This window comes from Terrapene carolina, unplaced genomic scaffold, assembly GCF_002925995.2.
Source record: "Terrapene carolina triunguis isolate 2854851 unplaced genomic scaffold, T_m_triunguis-2.0 Scaffold837, whole genome shotgun sequence".
Classification (NCBI taxonomy): domain Eukaryota; kingdom Metazoa; phylum Chordata; order Testudines; family Emydidae; genus Terrapene; species Terrapene triunguis.
Genome location: NW_020665188.1, coordinates 726,179 through 747,329, shown reverse-complemented (window position 1 = coordinate 747,329; position 21,151 = coordinate 726,179). Strand labels below are relative to the sequence as shown.

General features: G+C 55.4%; 1 protein-coding gene across 2 annotated transcripts in view; it reads left to right on the top strand.

The window, feature by feature from the left end:
• TRPM2 (transient receptor potential cation channel subfamily M member 2) overlaps positions 1-21,151 on the top strand; it is a 50,010-nt gene that overhangs the window by 10,841 nt on the left and 18,018 nt on the right. For both annotated transcript variants that reach the window (XM_026660813.1, XM_026660814.1), the window contains 13 exons: positions 1,396-1,576; positions 2,393-2,454; positions 2,870-3,070; positions 3,827-3,929; positions 5,936-6,057; positions 10,055-10,405; positions 11,544-11,681; positions 13,032-13,161; positions 14,148-14,293; positions 14,981-15,093; positions 16,362-16,575; positions 20,372-20,490; positions 20,836-20,968. In XM_026660813.1, the coding sequence (XP_026516598.1) occupies positions 1,396-1,576; positions 2,393-2,454; positions 2,870-3,070; positions 3,827-3,929; positions 5,936-6,057; positions 10,055-10,405; positions 11,544-11,681; positions 13,032-13,161; positions 14,148-14,293; positions 14,981-15,093; positions 16,362-16,575; positions 20,372-20,490; positions 20,836-20,968 (2,013 nt within the window). The remainder of the gene's footprint in view (positions 1-1,395; positions 1,577-2,392; positions 2,455-2,869; positions 3,071-3,826; positions 3,930-5,935; positions 6,058-10,054; positions 10,406-11,543; positions 11,682-13,031; positions 13,162-14,147; positions 14,294-14,980; positions 15,094-16,361; positions 16,576-20,371; positions 20,491-20,835; positions 20,969-21,151) is intronic.

Genomic DNA, 21,151 nt, shown 5'->3' with positions numbered 1-21,151 from the left:
GAGGGAGAAGTGAGCTGAGGGCGGGGTGGAGAGCTGCAGCGCGGGGCCCTCTTGGCACGGGGCCCAATTCAGCCGAATCGGCTGAATCGGCCTAAAGCCGGCCCTGGTGGGGGCTCTATGTTTGATTGCTCTGATACCTGCAGGGTTGGGGTGGGGGACTGTGTTTGTAGACATGCCCTGAATCTCACACACCCTCAGAGGATTAGAGACCAGCACTTCTCCCCCAACCTCCTTGAAAACCTTGCATCAGAAAAGAACAAGGAGAAGGAATTCCAAGAAGGAATTCATGATTGCTTGTTAATACCGTGTATTTAAAATACCAAGCATGCAAATGGAACTCCTGACCTTGCCCATTTCATGTTAGATATTTTCACACAATCTCAGCAGTGATAAGAGAAAAATAGACAGCCAAGAAAGTCAGAAGGGGCCATATTATGACAAGGGTGAGGAAAATATGTCCTCCCCCTTGCAAACACATTTTAGGTTGCTTTTGGTTCTAAAATAATGTAGATTCCCCCAAACCTCTCAGAATTTAACCAAATCTGTGACGCATTTGCTTTTGTCTCAGGGAAATACAATGGAGAATGCCTGCCATATCTGCAAAACTCCGGCTAGAGTCTGTAGTTACAGTGATAGGCCCTTCAGGAATACCTAAGGCAGACAGATTCGTGTCTAATGAGACAGTGTGAAGATATTAGGTGCCTAAATAAGTAGCCTGCCTTTCAGAAGGGCTGAGCATCCACAACTCCCATTGATTTCACTGAGAGCTGTTGGGAACTTGACACTTTGGAAAATCAGATAATTTATTTTGGGACTTGGGAACCTAACTCCAGGCACCCCTGTTTGAGACTCTTGGCCTCTATGCTGTGCAGTGTCCATCTCCGAATCACTGAGTTAACTGAGCTGATAGCAATTTCAAATCCCTCCTTTGTGTATTTCTGAGTGAAAGATTCTCCCCTCTCGATTCCGTAAAGCATCAGGAGGGGCCCGGAAAGAGGGGGACACAGCCAGGTGGTGCAGGAAGCGCCGCACAAGCTGCTGAGCTGAGGGGATTAGGTAACAGTCACTGTAAGAAACAGCTTGGGAGGGGCCAGGATGGCTATTTGTCAAAGATTGCTGCCCAGTCCAGATCCTGCCCCCTTCTGTTTTCTGGCTCCGCCTCTGTCACTACACTGGGCCATCTCGTCCATCATTCATTGACCCAAGTCAGTACTGTCCTCCGTCTCTCCTCTCCCACCCCATGTGTGGACTCCCCCTTGCACTCCTGCTCTTTTCACCACACCTGCCGGCCACCACCTGCGCTCTTGTCTGCTTCCCTGGGGCTGTTCCTCTGGTGAGAAAGGCCCAGCGAAATCCCCCTGTTGGTCTGTCTCTCTTTCCTCTGGCCATTTGCAGGGTGGCTTCCCGGCTGAGTACGTGCTGGATGAGGAGAGCCAGGGGAACCTGTCCTGCCTGGATAGCAACCACTCCCACTTCATCCTGGTGGATGACGGGACCCATGGCAGATACGGTGTGGAGATCTCCCTGAGGACCAGACTGGAGAAGTTCATTTCCGAGCAGACTAAGGTGAAAGGAGGTAATGGCAGCACAGGTCAGCCCTGCCCTGGAGCGGAGGGAGTGAAAGACGTGAGATCCGACAGACATTGGCACCAGGGCATGGGCAAGCGCCTAGATCTCTCTGGCGTCTGGCGAGGAGGGGGCCGCGTGTTAGCATCAGTGCATTCACCGTTGGCGTGTGGTGCCAGAAAGTCCAGGGAGCAGAGGCTTTGGAGAAGGAGCTCTGTTAGTGGATAATGTTTTTCCTGACAGACTTTGCCAGTGGCATGGGAGGAGAATATCATAGGCTGGGGGAGGCTGTGCCTCCCCAAACAGCCAGGCATGGCCCCGCCCATGCTCTGCCCCCAGGCCCACCCCCCCTCCAGCTTCCTGCTCTGCGGCTCCCCCTATGCAGTTCTCTGGGGCTGGGGAGGCTGGGGCTGTGCCACCCGCCCTCCCAGCACTGGGGGCGCTAGCCTGGGGTGGGGGCCGGCGGTTGCGGGGGGGGGCGGCTCTGGGCTGGAGGGGGCAGGGCCTCAGGCAGAAGGGGCGGGGCTGGGGGCTAGCCTCCCCCAGCCAGCGGTTCACGCGCCGCCCATGGTCAGTGGCACAAGTCGAAGCAATATTTCTGCTGGTGAAGTGACTGCAAACCATTCCTGCCCTTCTGGCCAGTGCTTCCTGCTAGCTGATCTCTGGGAGCTGCTCTGCAAGCTGGCATGGGTTGGAAATACCCGTGGCTTGTCTTCTACTTGTAGCTCTTTGAGGGAGATCCATGCTGGCCTGACTTAGCAGGGCAGCTGATCTGTGAGAGATCTGCGTCCAAATGGAGCTGACTTGAGTCCCTGCTTCCTTGCAGGAGTCGCCATCAAGATCCCGATCGTCTGTGTAGTGTTGGAGGGAGGACCCGGGACACTCGATGTAAGTACATGGGAGAGAAGGGGAAGAGCGCAGCTTCCTCCTCCCAGACAGGTCAGGCAGGAAGTCAGAACTGCCGGGGCGTGGGGAAGCTAAAGCCATGACTTCACCCAATGACTTCCAAATAACAACGGAGCAAACACTGTGGGGATGGCTCCCCCTGGAAATCCCCAGCGCAGAGAAAAGCCGAGAGAGCCATATGCTAGGGATCCCTCCCTTAGCCTGAGTGGAGGAGGACCACAGGGGGTGCTCAAAGCCCATCAGTGGTGGGAGATGCAGAGAAGCCACCAATGGGGGACTGTGTGTAAGCATGGGTGCCTCAGGCCTGATCCAAAACTCACTGGAGTTAACGCAAAGGCTCCCATTGACTGAAGTGGATTTGGGTCAGCCCTTCTAGCCCCGCATCTCTGTGTTGCAGACAATCTACAATGCGATCACCAATGGCACCCCATGCGTGATAGTGGAGGGGTCCGGGCGTGTGGCCGATGTCATTGCACAGGTGGCCAATCGGCCTGTTCCAGAGATAACCATCTCCTTGATCCAGAAGAAACTGAGCATCCTCTTCCGGGACACCTACGAGCTCTTCACCGAGGGCAAGATCGTGGAGTGGACCAAAAAGGTGAGATGCTCACACCCCATCTGCTACGCTGGCTGACATCCCCCAGAGCACTCAGATACATGGGGAGGGCAATGCGTCACCCCTCCTGGGATCTGCAGTTACCACACAGCCACTGAGGAGTGGGACCCCATGTATGATGCTGGGGAAGCGTTCCAGACCTTAGCTATGCACCCCACTGTTGGGAGAGAGGGAGCCTGTGTCCCGTACTCACCACTCACCCTGGATGCACCTGCAAAACCCCATTGTTTGTGTGTGCAAGTGGACATCTGTGTGAGCAAAGTGACTACGTGCACTGTGCAAATTGTCCAGAGGATGAAAGATGAGTGTGTCTAGAGGGGGCAGGAGTGTTGCTGGGGACAAGAACACACGGGGTGAAATCCTGGTCCCACTGCAGCCAGCGGGAGTTTTGCCATCAACTCCAATGGGGCCACAATTTAACCCACAGTGTTCTAGCAAGCAGCAGGCTGTCTGTGCATTCCAAGGACAGGGACTCAGCCTGCAGTTTGTTGGCTGGGATGGAAGTCATAGAATTAACCTCCAATGGGCTGGGAGGGGTAACAAGTGTCCATGGCAGATGGGGATTTAACGTCAAATGGGCTACAAGGGGCCACAGAACCCAAGGCAGGAGCAAGGTGTTAACTGCACTGGGTGGTCCCTCCAGAATCTTCAGGAAGAGCATTAACCCCACGTGAGCTGGGTGGCACAGCAGGGGATGCTGCTGCTGCAGGACATCTGATCCTCTGCCATTTCTTGCAGATCCAAGACATAGTGCGGAGCAGGCAGCTCCTGACCATTTTCCGGGAGGGCAAAGATGGCCAGCAAGATGTGGACGTGGCCATTCTTCAGTCACTGCTCAAAGGTGAGGGGCAGAGAAGGCATTACCTGGCTCTGCTCTGGAGACGGGTGGTCACATGCCTGCCACCAGGTGTCAGGATGCTGCCAGTTCACACCAGAGTTGGCCATGTGCTCACCAGTGCTTGAGCTGCTCCTTAGTGGCCATGGTGCTGAGTGCACTGGCTGTCACTCCCTGTGGGCTGCGTGGGGGAGAGTGAGGTATATGCAGAGGAAAGGGATGTGTGGACAGATGTTGGCTGCGTGTGTGTTCTCCCTGTGTGCAGTCCCAGCTCTGCGCAGAAAGTTGGCACAGCAGACCTCGAGCGAACCGCCCAATGACCACAAAATCCATTAAGGTACGAAGGCATCAGGCCAAGTTTATTGTCAACAAAGCACAGTACTAGTATCCCGGAAACTCTACTGGACCACTAATACAAGTATGCCTGTAACAATGGACCAGCTCAGTGAACAGCAGGATTTTCCATTCCTTCCTGGGCTAAACAAAAACACTCCCTCTAAAATACATCTTTATACCCTAATGCAAACAAGTTACGTATTGCTCCTCTAATATAGTTAGTTACTGCCCCCTAATGTGGCTAGTTATCACCCATCACCTTTTACATGTTGCTTCAATCAAAACATCTCTGTTCTGTACTGTCATCCTGACCGTATCGTTTAAAAGGGGTCAGTGTGTTCCCATTATCTTTGGGGAATGTTTTTGTAGCATCCTTAATATCCGGATGTTCTGGTCCCACCGTTCTGGAATGTGTTTGTGCGAGTGCTCTGTGCCTAGCACCTCTTAGGAATGTGTGTTTTTGCAATATCAGCCCTGTTCTTGCCAAATTCTGTGAGCAGGGCCTGCCTCTAGCTCACAGTCTAATTTTTGCTTTTTATCAGCAAAGTTTTGATTACGACTTTAGCCCAGGCCTCATACTAGTCCTCTAATACAAGGGCTTATGTCTCAGGCTCTCTTCCTACTACAGGATGGAGCAGGAATGTCGTCAATTCATTTCCCAAGTGATTTCACTGAGCGTGACCAAAGATCATCTGTCCCTGTGGGGTGCTGCTGCATCTCGCCCCATATGAGGCGCTGTTTCATCATTTCACCAGAGGAAGGCTGTGAGGCGCTTTGAGATGCTTTGGCACTGTCTGAATGGAAGACATTTGCCCAGTCATTATCTAGTGCCGTGCACAGATCATCCAGCCCTCGCTCTTGTTACACTAATCCGTTCCTCTCTGCCTTGTGCTCACTCAGGCCCAGGGGAATGTGTGACCCTGCTTTTGGAGGGATTGCTGTTAAAACAACCACTGATCTCTCATGAGACAATCAACACTCCTTCATGCTCTTCTGCTGGTCAGAAGAGTCCCCCCTGTGTATCCCACATGAGGGCAGAGTCACCCAATGTCCCTGCCCTTCCCCTTACGGCTCATTGTCATTGGTTACTTCACTGGTGGGGGACATCCTGCTCCAGTGTCTGTGGGGACCCAAGCAGCTCCTTCTCAGGCCAGTTCCCATACTGCTCTTCCAGTTGGTCTCTACTGTTTCTTAGGCTGGCAGCTCTTCAGGGCAGGGATAAGGAGAGAACTCCTGGCACATTGCCAAAGACCATAGTTCTGTACCAGTCCCTGCTTCTCAGAACAAAGCGACTGTGCTGTTTCTCCTCTGCACATGCGCTGGATTCCCATCAAGAAATCCCACACCCATAGGATGTGTGGGGCGGTCAGAGAGACGTAGCGGCCTGGCAAATGGCTCCCAACAGACCAAGAGGGCAGGACCCCAGGAGCCATGGCAATGGAAGGGCCAATATGGGATGTCTTCTGGTGTCTTTCACCCAGGGTTCATTGGCCTCCCTTGCCCCTGGCCTGTTGTGCTCACTGGGGTGTGCTATGGGCAGGCTGCTCTGCTCAGTTGGCTGGTTCTCCATCAAGGGGCCCGGCTCTGGATGTTGCTTTTCTGGGGGAGGTAAGAATGATGTGGCCATCCCAGCCCAGCCTCGGAGTTCACTCTGTTGTATGTGCCTTTGGCTGCAGCCTCCCGAAACCGCGTCCACTTTGGCCACGAGAACTGGGACCACCAGCTGAAGCTGGCAGTGGCCTGGAACAGGGTGGACATTGCTCGCAGCGAAATCTTCACAGATGACCATGAATGGAAGGTGAGATGCGCTTGGCTGTGCCTGGCCTTCAGCAGCAGGTGGGGAGCAGAGAGTCTGATTTTCAGGTATTCTCCTAGACTTTAAGGCCAGAAGGGATCATCCTGGCCACCTACTCGGACCTCCTGCATCGCAGGCCACACGATCTCCCCCTCCCACTCCTGTAGTAGGCCCAGAACCTCTGGCTGAGTTATTGACGTCCTCAAATCTTGATTTAAAGGCTTCAAGTTACAGAGAATCCCCCATTTACACTAGTTCAAACCAGCAAGTGACTCATGCCCCAGGCTGCAGAAGGCAAAAAGCCCCCAAGGTCTCTGCCCTGGTGCTTGGGGCAGGGATGGAGGGTGGGATCTAAGGGGGGCTTTATGCCACCTTTGCCTCCCTCCTATTCCGGAGCCATGCCAAGGCTGGTCAGGACGCTGGTGCAGGGCTGCCTGCTCGAACGTACACTCTGCTTTTCCTATCTCCTGATTGCCCTGAGGAGCAGAGACTAGCCGTAGTGCAATGCGTGCCAGCCTGGGTCCAGCACACCTCCAGAGTGCCTCCAACCTGCCCCCTATGCTGGGGGTTGGCAGCAGGGCTACTACAGGGCCTCGTATGCTGGCCAAGGAGCCCCCTGCATAGGGAGCATTCTCAGGAGTCAATTTCCGCCCACTTTAAGGCCCTCTGCTGCCAGAAGCAGCTACTCTGTTCAAACCTTGTAGATGTGAGTCTGAACTACAGGTGAGGAACCCAGGATTCAGTGCTTTGTAATGCCCTGTTTTTCCATAGATAAGCCCCTTCATTTTCAGTTTAAATCAATTTTTACTGAAAAAATCCCGGGTTTTACAAAAAGTTTTATTTGTTTTTTTCCTGTTTTCACCCTACTTTTGTATCATTCAAATATATAGAAAGTAACTTGTTTTATTAAGAAAATACAATACATTGCATGAGATATCTGTATTACGAGAATACATTATTCTGTGTGTATATGCAAAGCTGCCTGTTGAAGTAAGGCTGTTAGTCTAGAAGATACACACAATAAATGGGCATGCACACAAGCTCTGAAGTGCGCACGCACATCTGAACGTACTGATGAGACTCATGCCCACCACATACACGTCAAGCTGTTAGCAGATAACGGTTTAAAGATCTGACACACTAAAATGGGAAGAAAATGAAAATCTGTATCAGAATACGTTTCAGAACACAGGGAAGGATTCAAAAGTTTAAAAAAACAAAAACAGGAGAAAAGGATGAAGTTGAGCGTATGAGCTGCAAATGGTGTGGCCCAATTATTAAATGTAACTATTTATAGGCTAATAGTTCTAGGTCTACAACAGTAAACTGTTTATTCAAATGAAAAGTTTATTTGGGGATTATAGATAAGGCTAAAATTTTGTGATGGAAATTTTTAGTAAAAGTCAGGGACAGGTCATGGGCAACAAAGAAAAATTCACAGAAGCCTGTGACTTGTCCCTGATTTTTACTAAAAAGATCCATGATAAAATGGGAAGGGTCTGGGCAGCTGTGGGGTGGCTGGGAGCTCTGGGGCCCCCCCACCACCAGTGGGGGCTCAGAGCTCCGCGGTCCCCCTGCCACCAGTGGTGGAGGGAAGCTGCAGGGTCCCCCTTCCCCCTCCCCAGCAGTGGGGAGCTGTGGGAATCCCCCTGCCCTGCCATGGCAGCCAGGGAGCAGCCGGGGTCCTCCTGCCCCACGGTGGCGACGGGGTGCTGCAGGGGTCCCTCTGAAGTCACGGAGGTCTTTGGAAGTCACGGATTCCATGACTTCCACGAACTCCGTGACAAAACCATAGCCTTAATTAGAGATATATTGTTTTCTTAAACTCAGAGGTAGCATTGTGTTTTGAGTTCTGTTTTTGTTCTGCAGCAAACCACATTGAATTCCTTTCATCAAAGCATTAATCTACAGAATATTTTTCTCCCCGTCCTTCCATCCACCAAAATAAACACCAATATTTACCCAGAAAAATTATTAATGTTTTTTTCCACCGATTTTCACCTGTTTTTGTTGTTGTAGTAATAAACACTGATGAATTCCCAGGAAAAATTAAATAAAATAAAAAAAGAAAATGAAGGGCCCTATCCATAGATCTAATAGCAAGCTGCTCAGGTCAAAAATGTGACTGGCCTTTAAATGCTGACTGGGCAGGGAATGTATTCTAGAGTCTGAATATCTGTCTTTTACAAATGATTTACCACTTCACTGCCAAGAAATCTGTCGCAGATGCCAACGTCCTGTTGCGCACTCAGTTATGTGCATCGCAAGCCTGCTGGATGCATGGCTCAGCTCTCTGAGCTGTGCATTTTCCTGCTGACGTACTCAGCAATGTCACAACATTCATGTGGAGAGAAGGGTGGGGAAAAAAGCAAAGCCAGCTCCACTCTCACGCACCTGTTTTGCAATCTTATTGCGCAGAAGCTAGAGGTGGGCAAAATTGCATCTTCTCTTTAATTTTTCTTGACTCCACTGGAACTTGGAAGTAGTTTACAGAGGTTGACGTGTTGGCAAATACTTTGTCGGAAGGCTTCAGCTGCCCAGTGGGACCCAAGAGATGGGAGGAGGGCTGGCCAGGAATTCAGAATTCTGTTCTGCAAAAATGTTGAGGTTTTGAAATCTATTTTCATTCCACATTGGAACAAACCCAAGACCTTTCGACATTTTTCATGAAAAAACATGAGACAGAGAGCAACCAAGCGCCCAGAATAGTTAAGACATGGGATATTGGAGACCCAGGTTCAAGTCCCTGCTATGAATAAGGCAGAGGAGGGACTTAAATTTGGATCTCCTACATCCCAGGTGAATGCCCTACTCACCAGGTTCTCTGGGTTGGACCAGAAATTCCATCCTAGCTGTGAGGAACCTTCCTTACGCAAGTTCCGTCGAAACCCATACGTTCCTGCAAAAAAATTCAATTTTGATGCTTTGGGATTTCCTGGTGAGATACCCATCAAACTGAGAAATTCCTGACCAGCTGTAGGTGTACATGCCACTCCATGTGGTCTGGAGACAAACAGTGGTTAAACAAAGGACACACACACACATATCTGAAAACAAAACGTGAAGGTGGCATGAGTTTCTCCATGGAAACATCTGAAGTTGCATGACAAGAAGTATCAGAGAATTACAGGGGCTCCCATCTCAGCCACTGAAGAACCAAAAGCCAGGAAAGCAGAGTTCCAGAGTGCCAAACCTTCTGACCATGGAAGTACGGCCACTCGTAGGTCTAATGTCCTGCCGGGGATGGATGGCCACTGCAGAGCCCCTATAGCTAGAGGATTCCATGCCCTACCAAAATCACCACAGCCTGCAACCCCTGTGCACACTACGGCACAGCACTTACTCACCTGAGGAGTGCCATTGAATTCGGCGGGTTTGCACGTCGGAGGGGTATTAGCGTGAGTAAGCCTGAAAGAATCTGGCCCTGAGGATGGGAAATACCTGGCCAGCTGTAACGGCTCCCCCAGTACAGACGGGATCCGGGCTGGGTCACACAGGCAGCTGATCCTGCCAGGGCCCCAGGTCGGGAGAGACAGGCAGAAACAAAGTGTTCATCTCCTGGGGGGAGGGGAGGAAGGCCGGAGGGAGCTGGTCAGCCCCACACCACTGGATTCTGGGCAGGGAAGGGGATGATCGTGCTGCCTAGCTGCTGTCCGAGTGGGGCAGAGTAGCCCCTGAGCCACGGCTCCTCTGAGAGGAGAGGAGAGGGGCAGGTGGCCAGTGGCTCAGGGGCAGAGGAGGAGCGGAACTCTGCCCAAGGGGGCAGAACTACTTTGCTTTACTACGGGCAGTGGAGTCGTGAGCTATGCATGGCTTGCGTCGACCTGTCCATGCCCTCCCCTGTCTCGCTGCCTCCCGTGCTGGCTGCTTCCTCTGCTCCAGCGACCCCTGCCCGGGCTTGCTGCGGTGCCCCATGCCCGCTGCCTGCTTCAGCACCCTGCCCTGGGACCAATCGGCAGGGCGGTGTCACTCAATGACAGCGCTGTCTCTGGCCTGCCAGCCTGCAGATCTGCACCCCGTGATGGCCGCCGCCCTGATCGCCAACAAGCCGGACTTCGTGAAGCTGTTCCTGGAGCAGGGCGTGCGCCTGAAGGAGTTCGTCACCTGGGACACCCTGATCTACCTCTACGAGAACATGGCGCCCTCTAGCCTCTTCCACGGCAAGCTGCAGAAGGTGCTGGTGGAGGAGAAGGAGCGCTCGGCCTTCTCCAAGGTGCCGGGGATCCAACTGCACCATGTGTCCCAGGTGCTGAGGGAGCTACTGGGCGACTCCACGCAGCCGCTGTACCCGAAGCCCAAGCACGCCGAGCGGCACCGGCTCTCCATCGCCGTCCCGCACATCAAGCTCAACGTATGGATCTCCCTGCGCTGGGGTGGGGAGCTGAAGGGGCGGGGAGCTGAGGGGGTAGTCCTGCTGGGAGAGGACACCAGCTGGCGAGGCCAGGACTGCGGGCAGGTTTCAAACCAGGCACCTGAGCAATCTCTGCACTGGCCAGCCCCTGAGAAACCCCAGCCTTGGGACATCCAACTGAAGGCTGTGGGGAGATCTGCACTGGTGGGAGTGTAGCAATGTGCCTCCAACCAGGGCTGACTCCTAATGCCGCACTGGTGCGAAGGAAGGCTCATGCTGGCACAGCTCTCTGATCCATTATCAGGTTTGGCATGGTGTAACTACACCTACCTGGCCCCGGGGCCATGTGTGGCCCGCAGGAGCTGGCCCTGGGATAGGTACATTGGTGTAGCTCCACTGGTGTAAACTATCCTGCTCTAGACAAGCCCTTGTATTTGTTTGGTTGTTCCTCTCCAGCTAAAGACAGGTTTAAATTCCTGTAAAACTCCAACCCCTCCTCAGCTCAGCTGGGTTCCTCTGAGTCCCCACGGAAATTACCTGAAAGCCAAATGTGGCCATTGTAGGCAGATCATTGCCTGGCCCGTTCCTGGGGCCTGATTCCCATGGCCTTCCTCCTTGCACAGCGGGTTAGTTGTGACACTCCCTTCGGCAGCAATAGCATGTCCCACCCACACAGCACCGCTGTCCCTGTCCCAACAAGGGGCAGGGCAGGGGAGACTCCCTAAGTCAGGTGCTCCTGGCTCCATGCCCTGGGGAAACCCCAGGTGTTTACAGGACAAGTCCATGGGGCCAGGGAGGGGAGATCCTGGTAGCTGCGGAGGAAACTTGCCAGCAGATTTCCTCACGTGGTTTTCCCAGATGCCTGGCTCCCCTGCTTCTGCATTTGTTAGTGCAGGGTCTCATGCTGTGAGCTGAGAGATGCATGGAGCAGCTGCCACAAGCTGAGAGAGCAAGTTAGCTAGCTGCCCCTGCACTGACACCAGATCGTTGGTCCCCTGTCACTGGGTCTCTCCTTTCTCAATGGCCTGCAGCCTTCCTGCCCCCTTCCCAGGGCTCCAGTTTGCTGTGCCAGCAGGGTGCCCCTGAGCAAGCGTCAGTTCTTTGCGAAGTCTTGGTCTAACTCTGCCGTCCTCCCCAGGTGCAGGGAGTGAGTCTCCGCTCCCTCTACAAGCGCTCAGCCGGCCGGGTCACCTTCACCATGGACCCAGTCAGGGACCTCCTCATTTGGGCTATTGTCCAGAGTCGCAAGGAGCTGGCAGAAATCATCTGGGCCCAGGTATGAGGACCCTTCCCAACAACTCCCCAAGGTCACTGTTAACAATGATAGAGTTGAACCCAGGTCCTTCAGTGCTGATCACCTGTGTCTGCCACCAGCCCACGGACTCCCAGCTCCAACAATGCTGCTTCCCTCCTGTGCAAGTTTGGGGCCCACTGCTACTCATCCCACGTTGTCATCACCACCCCGTGCTTGTGAGCTAGTGCGGAACGGGTGGGGTCTGTAGGGGAGGGCAGAATCAGCTGGGCTCAGGCCTCCTTCTTGTAAGAGCAAGGGCAAAAGGCTGTCTCTGAACCCACCACCATCTGCAGCTTCAGCAGAGGCACGCCAGGAACACGCTGCCTCCATCAAACGGAGGAGCTGTCGGTCCCCGTTAGGACGAGGGGGACCCCTATCTTCCGGCGCTGGGTGGTTACAACTCATCAGCTCGGGTCTGGCCAGGAAATGAATGTCCTGGGCCTAGACCTTTTCCACCCACAATCCCCAGGAGGGACAGCCAGGTTGTCCCACAGTGCCCCATGAAAGCGAGCACAGAGCAGTGCAGTGAGTTATGGTGCTAGGACCCGCAGGATATGTGCTCTCGAGTGGGGCCAGCGCCAGTGCAGGCGCAGGGAGTAATGGCAGCAAGTGGCCACGCCTGCTGCTCGGCACTGTGCCCAGGCTCTCTTGAGCTAGGCCAAGGCACATGATTGCTTAGCTCGAGACCCCACAGCAGTGGAGGTCCTTACCTGAGAACTGTACCGAGCACGAGTCTCTTACCAGGAGCAGCCACTAGAAGGGGACAGAGAGCCCCCCTCTCCCAGCCTGGGTTGTGTTGCTAGTGCAGCCACTGCATGTAGAACTGGCCAAGGCCATCAGCAACAGCGAGCCGTAGGCCTTTGGGAGAGATCCCTTCCCAGCAGGCGGCGTGGGTGGTGGTGACATGTCCTGGGCCAGCTCAGGGTGCTCCCAGTTCCCTGGGCAGGAAGGGAGGAGGTGCTGAGATGCCCACAGACAGGGTGAGGAGCGCATGGAGGCTGTAGGAGCTCTGGGCAGGAAAGAGCATCCCTTTAAATGACAAACCACTGCAGCATTCCCCAGCAATGGTCCAAAGACCTGGGCAGCCCTAGGGCACAGCAGCGCCTGGCCCCAGTCCGGGGAACACTGCAGCCTGGGCAGGGGCTGGAATTACCTGCCTAGCCAGGAGCCCCATTTGCTGTCACTACCAGCCTTGCTTTGTAATGCTGGCCTTTCTCTGTGGCACTCAGCCTGGGATGCCCCGCTCCTCTCCCTTCAGCAGACAATGGGGCTCTGCTGGCTTCCCAGGATGGGAGTTCCCTGTTCTGGCTAATCTGTCCCCTGCTGTCTCAGAGCCAGGACTGCATTGCGGGGGCTCTGGCCTGCAGCAAGATCCTGAAGGAGCTGTCCAAGGAGGAGGACGACACAGACAGCATGGAGGAAATGCTGACCCTGGCAGAAGAGTATGAGCACCGAGCCATCGGTGAGCATTGTTACTATAGGCCGTGCCCGCTCAGTGCAGTGCTCTGTGCCCCGCTGGCGGGGGGAGGGGGAGGCGGTCCTTTAGCTCAGGCAGCTGCGGCTCATGTATCTAGCTCCAGAGATCCCAGGGTCAATCTCTGCTCCCAACAGCTCACCAGCAACAACAGCGTCGCACTATCAGCCCCTCCTTCTGTCTGGAGCCACTGCTCTCTTTCCTGAGTCCGTTCCTGGTCCCTCCCTGGTTCCGACTGGTGTCAGGCACCTCCCCTCCCTCTGGCCGGGGACAATGGCTGGTGATTTCCGATGATGAATGTTGCTCCACGGTCCAGCTGCCAGGCAGGGCAAGGGGGGATCCTGTGGGCCTTGACTATTCCAGTGCTGTGTACTGGTGCCGGATACCCCCAGGCTAGGAGTGTTGGTACACAAAGGTAGATAGTTATCTCCTGGGCATCTGTGAGACAAAGCCATGCTTGGCTGGCTGGCCTTAGGTATGCCGAGGGTGCTGTTCCTGGACCAGGGTCTTTGGTACACACATCTGGGCTCGGGCCATTTGTTTGGAAAGTTGTTGCTTGGGGGCCGGGAAATGTGTCTGGTACCGGGTAGGAGAGGCTGGAGCAGAAGCCACAGTGCAACATAATGGCTGGGCCTGTGACGAGTGCTGGGCTCAGAGGTTGGCAGGAATCAGTTCAGAGCACAGCTGGACATGCCATGACAGAGTAGATTAACTCCAGAGACAGATCTCCAACCTAGCAGGTGCACAAAGCCTGCCTCTGAAGCTTGGACCAACGCAGGGCCCTGCAAAGGACAGGAAGCTCTCGGGAAAATATTCTGGGGCCGGGCTGAACAGCGCTGCCTCTGGCCCCATCCCCAGGAATGGCCTGTCTCCTCCGCGGCACAGGGCTCTCTGAGTGGAGCCTAGAGCCACGCTGGGCACTAGCCTCTCTTCGGCCCATTGCCCACGTTTGACTCTGCTCTCTGCCCTGCTAGGCGTATTCACAGAGTGTTACCGCAAGGACGAGGAGAGAGCCCAGAAGCTCCTCATCCGCGTCTCGGAGGCCTGGGGCAAAACCACCTGCTTACAGCTGGCGCTGGAGGCCAAGAACATGAATTTTGTGTCCCACGGAGGCATCCAGGTGTGTTTCCAGGCTGGGAGGAGGCACCTACCTCTTCCCTGCCCCATGCTAGGACCCAAAGGAGGGTGCCCCACTGCCAGGGCCTTGTGTCGGCTCCCCCAGCACTGTCTCCCACTGCCTGAGCTCGGCCAGGGGAGCACATTTGGCAGCTCGGGCTCCACCAGGTGCTCTGAGAGTGCCTGCGCCCATTACCTGCATAGATCCCATGCCATGCTGCCTGGGAAGGGCAGAGCCCATGAACCTGCTCTCTGAGAGAGGGGACGCGCTGTGGCATGCAGGCTCCCTGGACACCCATGCTTTCCTCACAGGAGATCGCACACATTGTTGGATTGCCCTGAATGCCCCGGCACTCACTGGCTGCCCACATTGTTTCATTGCCCGCAGTCCATTTCCTCTGCTCTTTGGTGGCCACTCGCTGATCCTCAGCCACGCAGGGTCCCTGTGCACCATCCAGACTAGTGAACTACTCAGCAAGCCAATCTCTGCCAGCTTCCATCTGGCACAGCTGTGGGCAGGCCCTGGGTTATTCACTGAGCCCTCCATGTGAGGGGCGTGGATCTGGCCGGGGACGGGGTGGGCCACGGCAACATTTCTGTTTGGGATCAGCCATGCTGGAGCTAGAGGTGAAGGGGGCCAGCTCTGGGCTCCATGTGAGCTTGATTTCCTTCCTTCCTCTCCCACGCCCAGGCCTTTCTGACAAAAGTCTGGTGGGGGAAGCTGTGCGTGGACAACGGGCTCTGGAGGGTGATCCTGTGCATGGTGTTCTTCCCCCTCATCTACACCAGCTTCGTCACCTTCAGGTACTGCCAGGGCTCCTGGGATGGAGCTGGCATGTGGGCCCGGCCCTAGCTGCCGTGCGCTGCTGGGAGTCAGACTATAGGACTCGCATTCCCTGACTGCAGAGTGCTTGCCTCCCTCCTCTGCCTCTCCCCTGTGCCACTGCTGCGTCCCCGGGCTGGCCAGTGGTGTAAATAGTTCTCCCACTGCCATGGGCGGTGCGTGAACTGCCCATTCAGGGAGGCTAGCCCCGGCCCTGCCCCTTCTGCCTGAGGTCCCCCCCCCACCACCCCCTTCCCCCGTGAGAGCCCCCCCCCCCCCCCCCCCCCCCGCTCCAGCTCAAGGCTGCCTGAGCGCCCCCAGGCCCAGAGTGCCGGGCGGGCTGGCCCAGCACCCACAGCCTTGGAGCGCCACGCAGGCAGCCCCAGTGCCCCCAGCCCTAGAGTGCCGGGCGGGCTGGCCCAGCGCCCACAGCCTCAGGGCACCACGCAGGCAGCCCCAGTGCCCCCAGCCCCAGAGTGCCGGGTGGGCTGGCTCAGCGCCAGGTAGCCCGAGCACCGGCCCCAGCTGCCCTGAGTCCTGGGCCGCAGGCCAGTCCACCATAGCCCCAGCCCAGGCCAGGGGGAAGAGTGGGAAACAGGAGGGGGGCTCAGGGCGGAGCGTGGACAGGGCCATGCCTGGCTGTTTGGGGAGGCTCAGCCTCCCGTGGTCTGCAGTACCCACCGCCCATGCCCACTGCCATCCCACACTGCACTGCTCATGCCCCAGCAGCCTGGCTGATCTACTCCCTCCCTCCCTGGGAGAAATGGCCCAGCCCATGGAGCTCACTGAACGCTCTTGTGCCAGCTAGCAGCAGCATTCCGGTTCTGCCGTTAGCTTCAGCCAGCTTACCCGGGAACGTGCTCCCAGCTGGCCAGCACAGGCCTGAGGGCACTGGTGAGCCTCGGGGCAGCCAGGACACTGTCAGAGCTGGGCTCTGTCCTTCGCAAGACGCCGGCCTAGCAGCAGCTGCCCCAACATCTTCCTGGGCAGGGCATTGCTTGGCCTAGCAAGCTGCGATGGGAAAAGATGAGGGGCTTAAAGCACAGTATAATGAGAGTAACAGCAGTCCTGGGCCAAGCAAACCTGCCCATCCCCGAGGGGCTGGGAAGAGTCCCAGGGTTCCCTAGCTGCACTATATCTGCTCAGAGCAAGGCCTCTCCCAATTAGCCCACAGGTCCCGCTCAGCTGCGTCCAGCTCCCCTCTGACAGCTGAGTCAGCTGTTCCTTCCTGCTTCCTTCCCCCACGCAGGGAGAAGAGGCTGCAGCCCATGAGCTGCCTGACACGCACCCGCGCCTTCTTCACGGCCCCCGTCGTCATCTTCCACCTGAACATCCTCTCCTACTTCAGCTTCCTCTGGCTCTTCGCCTACATCCTGATGATCGACTTCCAGGCGACGCCGTCCTGGCGGGAGTACGTCATCTATTTTTGGCTCTTCTCCCTGGTGTGCGAGGAGACCCGCCAGGTACTGGGTGGGCTCAACAAAGGCGTGGGGGGCAGGGGAGATGGTGGTGATGGTGCAATCCAGGCTCTGCAAGGCGTCTCTCCCAGTCAGCGAGGGCTGCCTGCCCCAGGGTCTCTCGGCAGGGCAGCAGCCGTTCCTGTTTTCGCACTGCTGCGTGTGCTCCCACAACAATCCCATCACCTACGCCAGCCAAATGGTGATGTCGCACCCATCAGTCGGCCACACACTCACTCGCACACTCTCACACTCCACTCTCACGGGGTTCACGCCAGACGGGCCCTTTGGACCATCTAGTCTGGCAGGGCCGGCCTTAGGGAAAATGGCGCGCTGGGTGAACTTGTATTTTGGCACCTCTGGCCCCTGTGGACGCAGTGCCCCCTATCCCCTCTGGCTCCCATGGGTGCCCCCCACATTGCCCCTGGCCTCCACAGGCTCTCCAGACTCCCCAGTCCCCTGCGCTCCTAACCCCTGTGCCCACATGGGGAAACTGACCTGGATGCACAGAGCGGCTGGTATTGCTGCTCGCTCCCCCCTTGAACACTGCTCCTCCGCGCACCCCTCGGGGGCTGTGACGCGGGGAGCGACGTCAGGGCTCCCAGCATCCAGGTCACTTTCCCCGCCTGGGCTATGTAAAGGGAGGGCAGGAGAGCAACAGCTCCTGATGCCTCACAGCACAGCCTGGGTGGGAAAGTTACTTGGATGCAGGGAGCCCTGGCGTTGCTCCTCACTCTCCCCCTTGCAGCCCCCTGGGGGGCACAGAGGAACATGGGGGGGCCGAGAAGTATGTGTGTCACTGCTCCCACACATGTTCCTCCGATGGGAGGAAGCAGGGAGACATCTGGGCACCTCCCCCAAGTGATGCTCCCCTGCCAGCCAGGAGCAGTTTCTGACACTACACCAGCAGCGCGCACCTCTGCACTGCCGCACGGCGCCCTCTTGACCATGGCGCCCCGGGCGGTCACCCGGATGGCCCCCCCTAAGGTTGGCCCTGTAGTCTGGCCTGCTGTACATCATACACCAGAGAATTTCACCGAGCCATGACAGTATCGAGCTCAGTCACTTGTGTCCGCACGCCTTTCAGGAAGATGTGCTTTAGTCAATCTGAGACAGCAAATCCACCACTTCCCATGGTAGTTTGTTCCCGCTTGGCCCTCTGGTGTTCTCCAGACATCATTCTGCCCCGGCGATCAATCTTCATTTAAAGTTACAGAGGCGCTCAGTATTGGCAGCATTTGGCTGTTTTATGTCCCTGCCGAAACCTCCGAAGAAGGTGGCAGAGCAGAAGTATCAGCAGTACGGTCCTGTGCTTAGATGTCCTGGGGTAGCAAGCTGCAATGGGAAAAGATGAAGGGCCTTAAAGCAGCGTATAATGAGAGGCAAGAGCATCAGAAGCTCCCTAAAAGGGGCAGGGCCACCAGCACTCCTGCACCGCCCCTTCCCCCTGAGGTCCTGCCCCTACGCTGCCCCTTCTCCCCCGCCCTCGCACCACACCTTGCCCCAAGATCCTGCTCCCGCGCTGCCTCTTCCCCCCCACACCCCACCCCCTGTTCGCACCTCTCTGCCCCCTCACCCCCATCACTCGCCCTTTGGGCCAGTATAAAGGGGGAGGGCATAGCCCCCTAGCCCCCTGATGAGAGTAACAGCAGCCCTGGGCCAGGAAAAGCTGCCCATCCCTGAGGGGCTGGGGAGAGTTCCCAGGGTTGGCACTGCAGCCCTAGCAATCACCAGTGGCCACAGGTCTGCACTGGCTGGCTGGGAGCACATACCCAGGTAAGCTGGCTGAAGATGGCATGGGATCACCCTCTCTGTTCAAAACATGGGCCTTAGTTCCAATATGAATCTATCTGGCTTCCGCTTCCAGCCATTGGTTCTTGTTCTGCCTTTCCCCCAAGATTAAAGAGCTCTTTAGCACCAAGTATTTTCTCCCATGCTTACAAGAAAGGATTGAGGGCATAGGCCTAACCCAAGTCGGGGGAGAAAACTTTGGTATCTCCGGCGTTTCATAGTCTGCCTCCACTTGTCAGCCCAATTTACCCTTCCAAATCCATGACATAGTGTGAGGGACTAGCAGGGATCCTTTGGCAATTTGTAGCGATTATAGAGAGAGTCACTGATATGCTGGGTTGACTGAACTGGAGGGATAGTGCAGGAGACCCCGGTACCCACAGAGAAAGTTGGTGGCATTCATAAATTCTGACAGGGGATGGATGGGTGTTGAATGGGCAGGGGAAAGCATAAGAACTCCTTCCCCTCCCAAGGTTTTGTTTCAACTGCTCTTGTGGATACTTTTGGGCTGAGTCAGGGGCAGGAGGAGAAGTGCCCAAGATACTGAGACCTTCCTAAATGAAGGCACTAAGGCTGAAATAAGGAACTGGCAGCTTTATGGACCCAGGGGTATCTCCCAGCAGCCTGTGCCACCATGCTTTGAGCCCCCTGTAAAACCAAGCGTGGATATATTGGGGTGGTTCCAGGAGACCTGGTCAGGAGCCTGGAGGGGATCTTCTCAGCAGGTGTGGATGGAGTATCTGCAACTTCCCACAGAAACTGTCCCATAACTGTAGTATAGATGAGAAGATGGGAAGTCAGGGATTATTTCTGTGGGAAGAACTGTCCTTGTGTGTTTGTCCCAGAGCTGAGGTGAACCCAAGATCTGTTCTATAACCCCGCGGGACGACAAAGAATCATCGTCACCAGCAAGGATTCATAACTCATTGAGATGGAATCACAGAAAATGCCAGGTCCTTAGCTGGTGTCGATAGCACAAGTGCCCCTGACTTCTAGGGAGGTGGTCTATGTGACTTGAGTGGAGCTATGCACCAGCTGAGAATCTGGCCCACTTCTCACAGCTAAGCAGTCAGGCCATGTTAGAACGTGGGTTAGGAGAGCTCCAATGTGCTCCAAGATCTGATACTGGAGATTCATTGCCCTTTTGTTACTCAGATCACTGAGAAATGACCTCAGGGTTTGGCCAAAAGGAAAATGGTAAGAATGAATCAGCCGTGGGGGTGTATGCAAGGATCCTACCGGCAGGGCCGGCTCTGGTTTTTTTGCCGCCCCAGGCAAAAAAGCCTCCGGCCGCCCCCCCCCCCGGGGGGGGGGCGGCCGGAGCGCCGGGGGGAGGGCGGCGAGCCCCGGTGGGGGCTCCGCTCTCCCTCCGGCGGCCGGGGGGAGGGCGCCGGGGGGGAGGGCGGCCAGAGCGCCGGGGGGAGGACGGCGAGCCCGGCCGTGGCCCCGCTCTCCCCAGCGGCCGGAGCGCCGTGCCGCCCCCCTCCAGGTGCCGCCCCAAGCACAAGCTTGGTGGGCTGGTGCCTGGAGCCGGCCCTGCCTACCGGTCCCTTTGGAAATAACCACGGTCAGATTCCCAGCCTCACTCCATTATGCACAAGAAGAGTTCTAGGTCAGCCTCTCAAATGCACTAGCAAATATTTTACAGGACATCTAAGAACAGGACCTGCTACCTTCTTCAGAGGTTTAGGCCGGGACATAAAACAGCTGAGTGCTGCCAACACCAAGAGCCTCTGTATTTTAAATGAAGATTGGTCACCGGGGAGAATGACATCTGAAGAACACCAGAGGGCCAAGTCTCAGGGATTGTTGAGGATTCTCCTGGTACCAAAATCACCATGGCAGGGAAATTCATTATCAATTGAAGCCCACTCCCCCATTTCCTCCCACCCCCTCCAAATCCAGCTCAGATTCCTGTTGGGGACCCAGTGCAACAATTGCTGTCTCAAGTGCATAGAAGCAGCATATGTTCTGTTTATTGAAATACCGAAACCACTTCTTTTCCTAACAGCTCTTCTATGACCCCGATGGCTTTGGGTTACTGAAAATGGCTTCCTTGTACTTCAGTGATTTCTGGAACAAACTGGATGTTTGTGCCATCTTGATCTTTATAGCAGGGCTGATCTGCCGGTAAGTATGAGGGACTCTATAGGACAATATCAAACTGCTCTTTGCTGGAGTTGCTGGAAAACCAGGGAGGGGAATTTGCAAAAGAGGTGGTTGGAATTTTTTCAGTGTAATCAGATGAAACTTTTCATCGAAACGTGGATCATTCTGCCCAGCTCTGCGCTGTCCCCAGCTGCTGTGTCACTCCATCGGATAGGTTTTGTGCTTATCCCTCTCTCAAATGGGACTCTAGGGATAGATTTATTTGTTCCCCAGGAAAGCAGGCTGTGAATTTTTCTGTTTTAAAAAGGCAGTAACATTGGTTAAGACAATGCACTGATGTGTCTTCCTTTCCCCTGTCTGTGTCAGATGGATCCCATCCACTTTATATCCAGGACGGATCATATTGTCTCTGGCTTTTATTATTTTCTGCTTGAGGCTGATGCACATTTTCACAGTCAGTAAAACTCTGGGGCCCAAGATCATCATAGTGAAGAGAATGGTAAGAGCTACTCCTCCCTGCAGATGGCATGATGTCAGTAGGAGCAGAGTGGGGCCTGCATGCGAAATGTGATCCGGGTATAGGAGCTGTCAGCTGTGCATGCATTTGTTCTGGGAGAGCATGTAATTCTCTGCGTCTGATCTGTTGAGGGGAACCTTTTCACTCCTGCTTGTCTCATGGCTT